The sequence below is a fragment of the Rutilus rutilus genome (genome assembly GCF_951802725.1).
Source record: "Rutilus rutilus genome assembly, chromosome: 13".
NCBI classification, from domain to species: Eukaryota; Metazoa; Chordata; class Actinopteri; order Cypriniformes; family Leuciscidae; genus Rutilus; species Rutilus rutilus.
In genome coordinates this window covers 11,136,018-11,148,686 of record NC_140218.1, presented here as the reverse complement: position 1 = coordinate 11,148,686, position 12,669 = coordinate 11,136,018, and the positions used below count along the sequence as shown (strand labels likewise).

The 12,669-nt window shown below is 38.0% G+C and overlaps 2 protein-coding genes across 3 annotated transcripts in view; one reads left to right on the top strand and one right to left on the bottom strand.

The window, feature by feature from the left end:
- Positions 1-2,509: 2,509 nt before the first annotated feature.
- On the bottom strand, positions 2,510-7,100 carry rnf146 (ring finger protein 146). Its single transcript, XM_084427810.1, has 2 exons — positions 6,892-7,100; positions 2,510-5,315 (listed from the first exon to the last, which is right to left on the bottom strand). Exon 2 carries the CDS (start codon positions 5,312-5,314, stop codon positions 4,208-4,210), a length of 1,107 nt encoding a protein of 368 aa, XP_084283936.1. The 5' UTR covers position 5,315; positions 6,892-7,100; the 3' UTR covers positions 2,510-4,207.
- A 4,078-nt stretch (positions 7,101-11,178) lies between these two features.
- Positions 11,179-12,669, top strand: part of cdh24a (cadherin 24, type 2a) — an 84,650-nt gene continuing 83,159 nt past the window's right edge. Inside the window, exon 1 of one of the 2 annotated variants that reach the window (XM_084427793.1) lies at positions 11,179-11,279. The gene's annotated coding sequence lies outside the window, so the exon portion shown is untranslated. Of the gene's footprint in view, positions 11,284-12,669 lie in introns of both variants that reach the window. The other variant, XM_084427792.1, reaches the window with a different exon arrangement.

Here is a 12,669-nt window from a genome sequence, read left to right as displayed (position 1 = left end):
AAACGCGGAAGCGATCGTGCATAGAGCCTATTAGGACATTTAAGTAGCTTTAGAAAAAAAAATCATTACTTGTATTCATCTTGAATAAAAAAAAAAGTTGCTTTCAGTTAAAACAACTCAAACATGCATTTTAGTCTAGGACTAGGCTCAAGCTTTATCTGTGAAACCGAGCAATAATGTTTAGGATAATAGTATATAACAAAGAAATTGTAACTTATGTTGCAATCAGGGTTATCTAAACTTTGCTGAGTTGGGGAATTTAGCCTAAAACTTGTGATCTGCTGTACACAGAAACCCATGTATGATAAAAGTCAAAGGCTGCATCCGAAATGACATAATTTCCTACTATATAGGTGGCGAAAAACAGTACGTGACAAAAGAAGTATGTCCGAATTCACAGTACTCATAAAAGTGTAGGCAAAATGTACCCGGATGACCTACTACTTCTGGTGAGATTCTGTGCGCATACGATGGACACTTTACTATCCCATGAGGCCACGGGCGTAACTGACGCTGGTAGGTCACATGATAATGACAGCATGGCGAATGTCCAGATTACATTCATACTACATAAAACATACCTCTTTTAGCTGTCTTTACGTAATTGCTTATTCAAAATAAGTATAATTAAAGAGAGTGTGCGTTTTCAGACACAGTCAAAGTGCGTAGACATCAGCATAACTGAAGGTTAATATTAATAATTGCAAACATATTAAATTCAAGTTTATGAATAGTACTTCTACACGTTCTTCTTAAAGTACTTTTTTGTTGTTGCTGGAAACTTATTTTACACATACAGTACCAGTCAAAAGTTTGGAAACATTACTATTTTTAATGTTTTTGAAAGAAGTCTCTTATGCTCATCAAGGCTGCAGTTAAAAAAAAAAACAGTAATATTATGAAATATTATTACAATTTAAAATAATGGTTCTCTTTTTTAATATATTTTAAAATGTAATTTATTTTTGTGATGCAAAGCTGAATTTTCATCAGCAAGTACTCCAGTCTTTGGTGTCTTATGATCCTTCAGAAATCATTCTAATATGCTGATTTGATACTCAGTCATTATCAATGATGGAAACAGTTGTGCTGTTTAATATATTTTTTTGGAATACTTTTTTCAGGATTCATTGATGAGTAAAACGTTAACAGCATTTATTCATAAAAACAGCATTTATTCAAAATAAAAACATTTCTAACAATATAAATCGTTACCATCACCTTTTATCAATTTAACGCATTCTTGTTGAATTAAAGTACTAATTTCTTTAAAAAAAAAATAGTTATTGTTCCCAAACTTTTGAACGGTAGTGTATATTGTTACAAAAGATTTCTATTCTAAATAAATACAGTTCTTTTTAACTTTTTATTCATCAAATAATCCTGAAAAAAGTATCTCAGGTTATAAAAAAAATATTAAGCAGCACAACTGTTTCCAACATTGATCATAAATCAGCATATTAGAATGATTTCTGAAGGATCATAAGACACCAACGACTGGAGTACTTGCTGATGAAAATTCAGCTTTGCATCACAAAAATAAATTACATTTTAAAGTATAATAAAAAAGAGAACCATTATTTTAAATTGTAATAATATTTCATAATATTACTGTTTTTTTTTTTTTTTTTTAACTGCAGGCTTGATGAGCATAAGAGACTTCTTTCAAAAACATTAAAAATAGTAATGTTTCCAAACTTTTGACTGGTACTGTACATATAAGTGTACATGAAAGTTTAAGCCCATTTATTATTATTCCAATACTGTATCTTAAGATGCAAGTCTTACATCTTAAGATACAGTATTGGAATAATAATAAAACTTGAGTTTAAAGTCTTTGTTTCCATCTTACCCAGATTGTTGATCGCCCTCAAGCTAGTTCCAGTATCATCTGCATATTGCACAGAAAAATGGGAAGAGGAGCAATTTCTAGAAGTCCGGGTGCACAAGATTTAAATCGGTTCAGCTGCAAAACAAATAAGTCATTAAGTCGTCAGTGAGCACTTTTCAGGAAGATCTACTAAGAACTTTAAGGCCTGGTTTCACATACAGGGCTTTGATTAAGCCAGGATTAGGCCTTCGTTTAATCAGGGTTTTTTAAGTGCCTTAGAAAAATAAACCATTACTGGTTTGCATCTCAAGACAAAACAATGGCACTGACATATTTTAAGATGTATAAGTGCAAGTTCCTTTCAGGTAAACCAGCTCAAACATGCATTTTAGTCTGGGATTATTTTAAGCTTTGTCTGTGAAACTGGGAGATAAGAATTTTAATAAAGCCTCTAGTTTAAACCTTATTAGCAAAAACAGACTCAGAAGATGAGATTCACATTTGTAAATCTGTTTTGAAAGTCTTGAAGAGTAGAAAGTCTTGCTGCTGATTTTTGATAATTTGCATTGGTGGCTAATTCTGGTTTCAACATGTTTGGATTAAAAACACAGAATAACGAAAATTCTTTAGAGTAAAGTAAACCTTCTAATATTGAGAAATACATCAGGACAGTTTCAGGACAGTTAACAGACAACACTTTATTTCTCAGATAAATCTTGTAACAAAACAACACATTTAAAACAGAAATACATCAAAAAGGAGTTATTCTCGATTTTAGTTTTCATTTCGTTTTTGCCGACAACAAAGAACCTGAACAAATGGAGATGAGAATTAGCAGGGTGGAAAAAAATAACGGATTAAAATGTTCAAAAAACTTCAAATCAGACACCAATGCTGGAAAACCACTCGCTCACTCAGTCTGAGGACTACTTTACAACGACAACTTATGACATCTGATAAAACTCGCCTTTCCCAGAGTTCAAAGCGCCCCAGTCCAGGGCTCCATCATCACTCACAGCAACACATGCAAATCCATGAAACAGATAAAGCACACAAGATGAGACGAGAATAAAGACGAGTTGCGTAAAAATAAAAGCAAATGCACACACACACACACAGTTAAAGATTTTTAAACCTCACATTATGAAACACTAGAAGTAGTAAATGTAAGGTGACTGAAGGTTTTCTAATGACTAGAGCTTAAAGAGGAATCCTTGGCAAAACTACAATAAATTCTCATTAGTTTCTGCATTTGAAATTATGCTGGTATTGCATCTAATGCTTGTCATTTCACCACAAAAAAATAAAACATTCTTAACACTTGTTGCAGATTTAGAAGGATCTGTACCAGGTGGTTTCCATGAAAACGATGATAGCAAAATAAATTATTTGATATACAGCATAACTGTCATATTCAAAACAGTAAAGATCCAACCTGTACAGGTTTCCAACCAAAAGATGCCATTAAATTTGTCATTGCTAAAACAGTGCAAGTAGTTCCAGTTATTTTCTGATGGCAGAATGCTAAGGGTAAAAACTGATATGGCATATTTTTATATATATATATTAAAAAAAGAATACTTCATTACACCACAGAACATTAATTTCCTATTGTACTACTCTATAAACACTGGATAATGGTGTTGATCCATGCTAGATGTAATGAAATCTCGTGATTAGAAAATGGGTGAATCTCACAAAACTTGTCAAGAACATGTTCAGGTCATATTTCACCCCAAAATCAAAAGAAAAAATAAATAAAAGATTAGTTTTATAGATAAAGATGAAATGAATGCTGTGTTTAGGATCTTTTGCACTGCGAAATTATGCACAATTAAAGCACATTTTCATCTGAAATTCTCATTACTGTAATGCATACATATAATGAGAATTTAGGGTCAAATGTACTTACAAAAACTGTTCTGAAAACGCAAAAATCTTTATTTTTATGCATTTAAAATATTTTGCCTTTGTGGACTTTTTTTCCCTTTTCATTTTAGGGTGAAAAGTGGTTTTACCATCACACAGTTTTATTGTGAATGGTCGGTTTTTGTTTTGTTAAATGAATGAAAAAGAAAAAGAAATGGTTGGACCGATTCATTAGAATTCTAGGCATGGTAAAAAGCAAGTTTTATTGTAGTTTTGCCTGTAATTTCCATTAAAGAGTACAGCCCTGGTACAGTCCTCTAAAAGACTGATAGAGAAAGACAAGCACTTTTCTTACACCAAAACCATCCGCGCCTCCACCCTCCACCCTCATCCAAGAACGAGTCTCTGCGATTTGAATAATTCGTTCATTTTTTTGCGTTTCAGAGATTGGTTAGAAATACCCAGCGGTTGTGGTAGTTGGGTAGGAGTTCTGTAGTTGTGCTGAGGTCAGACCTTCGTAACAGTGCACTGACCGTCGGGACACCCAGACCGATCGCCGCTACTCGCTGGCCCGCCACCAGGGGGCGGTCTGTCCAAGTGCCGCAGTCTGTGCCTACTACCCTGAGAGCCCTCCGTGTGCTCGTCGTCACTCTCCTCAGCAACCTGCTCTTCTTCCTCCTCACTCGTGCCGGACTCGGACTCGTACCCCGAGGCGTCCGGAGCGGCCGAATCCTCTTCGTTCTCCGCGTCTTCCTCTTCAGGCTCGGCGGGGTTCATATTGAGTTGGCCGAGAGCGTGCACGAGCTGAATGTCGCTCGAGGAAGCAGGGCTGGTCAGGTGACCTCCTAAGACGGTCGGTGGCCTTACGGGAGCCGGAGCAAAGACTCCTTGAGGACGTCCTCCGCTGATCCCAGTGTCCGCTCCATCCGCAGAGCTCTCTCGCTCCGCCGTGGCTCCATCCACACTCACGTTTAAGTCCGCGACGGCGGGCGCTGCAATGGGAACCGCTCCCGCCGTTACGTTAGGATCCGGATCGAGTCTTAGCCCGGCTACGCCTTTTTTAGGGATGTCCATCACATCCCTCTTCATCCTCCGCCTACGCCCGTGTTCGTTCCTCCTGTACTGCACCATGTTCTCCAGATCGGCCACGTAGAGGAATCCGGCGATTAGCATCTCGGCGCTCTTTTTGCCCTTGTTGAAGGCATCCTCTAGCTCTCGGCTAGTCCTCTCGTCATACTGCCACCATCCGTTGCGCCCCTCGTAGTACCACGCGTGCCCACCGGTCCCCGCGCCGCGTCCACCCGTCGCCGAAGCCTTCAGCTCATCGGGCGAGAGCAAAGTGGGACGCTCAAGGAAATCCTCAGGCACTTCTTGTCTGCAAAGTGCGCAGCGTTTGCTGTGCCACGAAGCTCCTTTCACGCAGAGGAAGCAGAAAACATGGCGGCAGGGCAGGCGTACGGGGTGGACGCAGCTCTGGAGGCAGATCGCGCACTCTGGGACGGGCAGGGAAGGAGACGACGGTGACGGACTTCCCTCAGTCACAGACTCCCCACTCACCTTCTTCCCCGAGGTCAGGGAGTCCATGGAAAGGTTAACCTCGCCGCAACTAGCCATACTGTGAAGAAAACAAAAATACAATCAATTCACACGCAGCTCAGGGAGAAATGTGCTGCCTACGCAAGATAATGTCAGCGGTACGTACGTAGATGTTACAAACAAGGCACTGTTTACCAAACTATGTTGCCCAAATCGACAAAAGTCACGAGTAAACAGAGGCTTGCCTGAGTTCTTTGTGGCTCTCTATAATTAAAGCTTTTGCAATTCTACTCTCTCATCTGATAAGTATTACTCCACTTATATAAGAAAAAGAGCGCCGTTCATGTGATATCTGTACATTTTAAAAAAAAACACATCAAGTGAAAACTGTTAATATCTGGAAGCGCATGTAAAGTGGAACCAGAAGCACAATGAATGACTACACTAATGCTTTCTTGAAAACATTTCTACTGACTCTTAACATAAACCGTTCGGCTTGAATCTTGATAAGACAACCCTTGTAACACGCTCATAATAGCAGCCGGCCCAAATCTGATGCAGAAATGATCTAAATATAACATGACCCAAATCCTTACAGGCAAACCATTTACGGGGAATTTTATGATGCTAACTAGCGGAATATACTAGAATATCAGACATTCATTTTAGGTTAGGTTTATAAGCAGGAAACAGCTAGATTGAATGCAAAAGGCACAAACTGAGTAGCAAAATATAATGTTTCTATGCAAACATTTACAATAAATATCAGCTATAAATAATCAGTTGCATGTGTAACAAAAGTTACAATAACATGTCAACTAGGCTGACTAGATAAAAATATCAAAATTAAATAAGTGTTTAAAATTTTTATTTAAATAATCAATTTATAAAACAGTAAAATGTTACATTTACTAACAAAAGCTAAAATGACAAGGAAAAAAATGGTAATAATATTAGTAAAATAATTAGTTAATTATTTATAAGCAAACATTTAAATAAATGTCAGCCATAAAGAATTAGTTACATAATTATGCTTATTAACAAAAGTTACAATAAAATGTCAGCAAGACGGACTGATTTAAAAGAACACAAAACATTAAAAATAAATAGCATTTAAACAGTAAAATGCGGTATACTAACAGAAGCTAAAACATGTAAGATAGATTGAAAAAATATTATTTATAAAACAATATAAATATACAAATATGTATATTCTGATAAATAAAACCAACTGGGTTAAATTGCGTTTGACTGTGATCATTGTGTTTTTAAATTGCATCACAGGCCCAAATCCCTCAACAACTCAAACACGAAACAAAAATCGATCCATTAATACATTTAGCTATTATATTAGCGAATGATCTCACTCCACATACTTAATGAAAGATTTCTGAGGCTTTGATTGTGCTGATGTTGAGGTCAGATCATTGATGGATCAGATTGAGGCCTGTACACAAGACAACACCCCTGACCAAAACACAGCCTTATTTCACATCAAATTACAATACCCGAACCCTTCACAATGATCAAATTATAAGCTACAAACATGTAAAGTGACAAATCTTCATCATCGGTTGTGTTGCTTGAATATGTTTTTCGATTTGTGCTGATTTTGCTGCGTGTTGTCTAACGTTAATGTCTTTCAGATTACTCACCTGACAAAATATCCGAAATTTCGCCTGTTTCTTTCAGCGATGATCAGATTTGGCTCATCTGCTGGTCACCGGATGACCGATCATTGTTCGTTTATAGACGTAAATTGATCGGTAACGCTAGAATTTGTTCGACGCAGATGAACACAATAATGTTTTCACGGCTGCTCTGTGATAACAAGAGCGGCTGATGTGTGTTCGTGCGCATCCGCTCTGCGCATAACGTGCGCAGAACCATCACAAATACGACTCTCATAGCATGAAATTCAGTTTTAGTAGTGTTTTAAATCCCTTTGAAACATTACATGACCGTGAAGGTTTTGCCACTTAAGCATTTTTACATAATTATAGTATTTGGTACATAACAATAACTAAAAATACTGTTGTTGGCCTACCAGAAAGTATTATAGTAGGCTACTTCCATCCTTCATCAACTCAAGAGTTACAAATCGGCCATTTGTATAATATTTTACCTTATCTAACAATATAGTTTTATTAGTTTTGCAGGTTAGTAGGCTAGATTGTTGACAGACGGAATTGAGGCCTGTCATCGAGTTATTTGAATATATATGATAGGCTACTGCATGCATTTTGGACATGCACAACATATACCATGGCATACTTTGGAGCACCATTTTAATACTATGGCAGCTACATTAATAGGGTAACCACATAGTAGATTACCATCTAATTCTGTACCATTGTACCACAAGACTTTTTGTAAAATATTTTTTTTTTATCGGTTAAGATAAAACATTTAGTTGTGAAAGGATGATTTGTAAAAGCATCTGATTTCACATGTCTGGAGTGTAACATTATCTTGCTGCTGAGACTTATTAATGATATGCATCCATTTTGTGTTATGCTTCATTTTCAAGACGTTGTCACTAGATGGCACAATTGTGTTAAAAAAGAAGAAGAGTTGAAACAGAAGCTTGTCCCTTAGGGATCAGCAGTAAATCTGTCTACATAACCAACTCATTAAACTAGAAAAGGAATCTATTTTTATTTGTTGCAAGTGGGTTAAGACCACTTCCGATTGTAGTTCTACATACAATCAAACATTTTTCTCTTAAAACTGATTGAATACTCAGGACCTGGCACAGAGGATCAAGAGTATAAAGTTGGCATCTTTCCTGTTATGCTCACCGGACTGCATTAATCTCAATTATAGCAGGCAGTACAGTAATGAACAGATCCGTGCCTATCCTAAAACATGATATTCACACTGCACGCCTGCAGGATTTTGCTTAAGTAACAGCATGTTCACTGCAGCCCATCTGCAGGCCTTGTTCTTCCCGTATTACAGTACAATCTCACGTCGCTGGATGTTCTTTGTCACATCTGTGCTCAAGGGAATGCTGTTTCATAGAGGATCAAATAACTCTTCTCAGTGTCTTTTTTGTTGTGATGCAGAGATAATCAGTTGATGCGCGCAATCGTGTGTAATACACGGCATTAAATGAGAGAAGTTCTTAAATTAGAACGGAAAAGAACGCGTTATTCCCTGTGGCTTTGTTACGCTAGGATGGCTGTGTTTCAGTGTGTGTGTTTACATGTCTGAGAGCCATATGCATGAAATCAATGAGTGCTCATTTTCCACAGCTGTTAGTACGACGGCACATAAACCCTCTCAGTGTGAATGACAGAGATCTTTCACACGAGACCTCTCTCCTTCCACAGGAGGGTTTCTTTCCCATGCGCCATCGGTCTCCATTTCACCCTTCTGCTCAGCAAACTTCCCTCTAATTCCCACTTTTTCATTCATTGGCACTTCTGAACTACTTCAGTGTTGGCTCCCCAGGCCCTCGAGGATGATGGTAGTTTATGAACCATCATCTAAAGCACAGGAACTCGCTGGAACGTTTCCCCAGGGATCTCGCTCCTAACATGGTTTCCTCATCCCCTACGCCGTCACGAGGAAGAACCGCACTGCTCGCTTGTCCTCCTTTTTCACGTTTTCCTTTGAGCCGTGGCTTATTGTCAGCAGTTTTTCAAGGCTCCTGTCACTGGCAGCCACCTGGTAACAATAAGATACCATCAACGGCGGAGGAGAGGAGGCAGCTAAACTGGGGCGTTGTAATGAACGCACACACAGACTCGCAGTGTGAAAGTACTATGCAACACATTCATCTTCTCCGGTTATTGGGAGAGGCAAATATTCTCCCAGTTATATGTATATGGTAAAATTAGAAATAAACATATTGGAGCTGGATTCCTGCTGAAATTACACAATGAGCTGACAGGAATGTCATGTGAGACTCCATTTGCAAACCCAGGTCACAGTTTGCATGGCACACATTCATCATTCATCGTCAAGGGGATTGCATGTAGATTATTAGGCGATAGATACTCATACTCGCAACTTTTCAGCGTAAAGTTCTAGATGTACTGCACCAAAACTCCCAAGCAATATCCTCTGTGACAGACTATAAACTTCAGGGCAATTAAAAGGCAATTACGCTTCGATTTTGGATTTTGAACAGAAAAAGAGCAACATCAAGAGTATGCATGCACAATATTAAACATTTATGGCTCTATAAAATCCCCAAATAGAACAAAATTTCTGTTTAAATTGAGAATCGTTCAATGAGCATTATTTGTGGAACAATAATGATAATTAGGATGAGGCTTTATGTTAAGGTGGCATATAAAACAACCTGAGCTCTGTGTATGTGTATAAATCTGAGCATTAATAGCAGAATTTAAACTTCAAAGCAATGAATCCTCGACAAAACAGAGCAGCATTAATCTCAAGATTATGCAAGCATATATTAAACATGCATGGCTGCATTACATCTGCAAATAGTTTTTGAGTTAGAAGAAAGATTTCTTTCTTGTGTTTAAGTTGCAGTTGAGAATAATTCAGTGAATAATACATGGAACAGTTATGATAATAAGAATATGATTTTATGATGCTGCTGTGGTATATAAAATATCCTTGTGTGTGTGTGTGTATGTGTGTTCAGTAGGCTTTAAATTTCAAGGCAATGAAACTCAGTTTGGCAAAATAGAAAAAGAGCAACATTAAGATGAATTATTATATCCATTTCTGTTCTCCTAATGGAATAAAATGAGGTTGTGTGTGTAAAATACTGTTGCATGCAGGTAATTTGAGGATCATTAATATGTAGACTTCATGTGTTCTTCTCAAGAAAATGTGAGTGGTGCTTTGCAAAAAGCCCAGCCCAACTGTGGGTGGTTGCCGGGGAATTGTTATGCGGTTGCTAAGGTGTTTTGGGTGATGCTTAGTGGGCCAAGTCAAAAATGTCAAAAAGGTCAAAGTAATTTGGATGACATAATTAATTACCTTATAATTTACAAAGAAAATATGCAGCCTATTATATTTAACAAATTAATTCTGGTGCTGACTGCCCAATAAAATATTGTTAAAATGATCGTCACATTTTAAAAGTGAATTTATTAATATTTTTCTTTTCCGTTTTTTTTTTTACACTGGATTTATGTTGCATCTTAATATTATTAATTATTAGTTATATTCAGCAAAATATTTTCGTGCTGTGTGTTCTTCTTACCTCGGTTGCTGGAAGGCCAGGATCTATTTGTGTTGTTATCAGGACATTTTACGGTTACCAACATAATCTAATAGTTCAAATATTTGACATAATCAGCAATGTGTCATTTTATTAAAAGATTCCCTGGCATGCTTAATTATTTTTATTTTTTTTCAATTGGCGCATTCATCTGTCAAATATTTCTGAACAATCACCGCTCATCCCTCATATCATTCCGCGCGCTCTCTTTATAAAAGGAAGAACGTGGAATACGTCAGAAGTTTGAATAGCTAATTGGCGCCATCTAATGGTTCTAACAAATATCTGACTGTGGCAAAATATTTTGTGTAAAAAAATGAAACGATTAACAAAACAACAAAATGAACCGGTAAAAGGCACAAAAGAACTTGGTTTAAAATCGCATATTAATAGGCCTATTGATTTATATTGTAGGCTTTAGTTTCAGCGAATCAAAATTTCATATACATGAATTTATTAATTTGTCTAGTAGCCGTGCAATAAGCAGAATAATGTAGGCTACTGTCAGCCGGCCAAACTTATCTATTTCTGATTATGACCGACGGACACGAGCATACTGACATATAGGCTACTCGAATTTTTAAAAAACATAAATGCACAGAATGCCTCAAGTAGCCTAATGTTTGTGACATCCCGTAAATTTTGGAAAACAATGCGTATTTTTATTTTGAGTGCGCGCGCAGATTTGAGCGCTGTATTAGGGATGCTGCTGAGAGAGAGAGAGAGAGAGAGAGTACGAGTACGCGCTCCTCTTTGTGCGCGTGTCTGTCTGTCAGACCTTCACCAACACAAGACTCAAGTCAAGACTCTCCAGCTGTCATGTAAAATCAGCCTCCTGTAGGTAAGACCTGATACCTTTTATAAGCGGCAGGTTGTATGTATAACATGCGTTTCGTGTCATCAGCATTTCAAACTTATCAAAGCGGAAACATGCGCTGAATGTCTGGATATCTACAGGCACATGCTGAGTCCATAGACATGTGCTGTGACTGTGGAAAACGACAGATACTCGCTGATGTGTTCTGGCTGGCTGGATGTGTCTCATGTGGATACATTTGGGGGGGGAAATACACCTTTTGCTTTCGCTCATGCTGAATTTCTGACAGATGGAGACGCGCCGCGCGCGCTGGTGACCGGTTACCGGAGCGCACGGACTCGCAGCGCACTAAAGGATGCTCGTTTACTAATTAGTGCTCCAATCGTAGTGTCTTTGGGTCAGTTATTACGGGTTCAGTCCTGTTTTAATAACCTGAGGTCAGCGGTCTTGATCGAAGGCACGTTGTAGTTTGTGATTCATGTACCGGTCCATGAACAATACAGTGGATAGTTCATCAAGCCTTCTGGGGTATGAACCTACAACCTCAGCATCTGCTCAAACTGGCTCAGTTATTGTAGTTAACAGCTGTGTGCGCGTGCGCTATGGGAGACACCGGGGCAAGTTGTCACACCTACATAGATAGACAGACAGACAGACAGATATATAGATAGATATATAGATAGATAGATAGATAGATAGATAGATAGATAGATAGATAGATAGATAGATAGATAAAATCACTACAGGGAAAGCAAGCATTTGTGTAATTGGACTTTTGGCTCAAAATCTTATGTTATTTAAATATAGACCTTGTGACAACTTCCTCATGCAACTATATAGACCTGTTCTCTCCTACTTGTGAGGAATCCAAAAATGTCTGTAAAGTTTAAAGATATGTTTGTTGTGATTATAAATTGCCCGATCATGTGAGAACAATTGAAGTTTATGGGAGACCAATCAGAAGTCTAGGGCTCTGCTCTAAAACCTAGCAATGCAGGCACGTGCTTTGGGTGCTCGAGCCCCTGCCCTATTTCAAAATTGATCAAAAGTGCCCTTCTCAAACCAATATCAATGATACTATTGTGGTCAATAAAATAAAATGCATTTGAATATAATTAACATGACAATGTGTACAAAAGTAAAGTAGCCAAATTTCACGTTTATTTTTACGTTTCTGTCAGTCTGAGGTGTCGTTGCTATAACGCGTTGCGTCACTTGCGTCAAGTTGCGTGTGTCTTGCGTCAAACTCCGGAGTAGTGTGTGTGGACGGCAGACATAACCGTAGCAAAAGTTATACGTTTTAAAATGAAAATGCACTAGTGTAAACGTAGGAATCCCACAGTCTGCTCGAGAACCGATGCTCTCGAGCCAAATATGGTTCTTTCGGTGAGTATATGGCTCGACGGCAGG

What these genes read in the sequence shown, in the direction of transcription:
- rnf146 (XM_084427810.1), bottom strand. Translation starts at nt 5,314, where the DNA reads ATGGCTAGTTGCGGCGAGGTTAACCTTTCCATGGACTCCCTGACCTCG.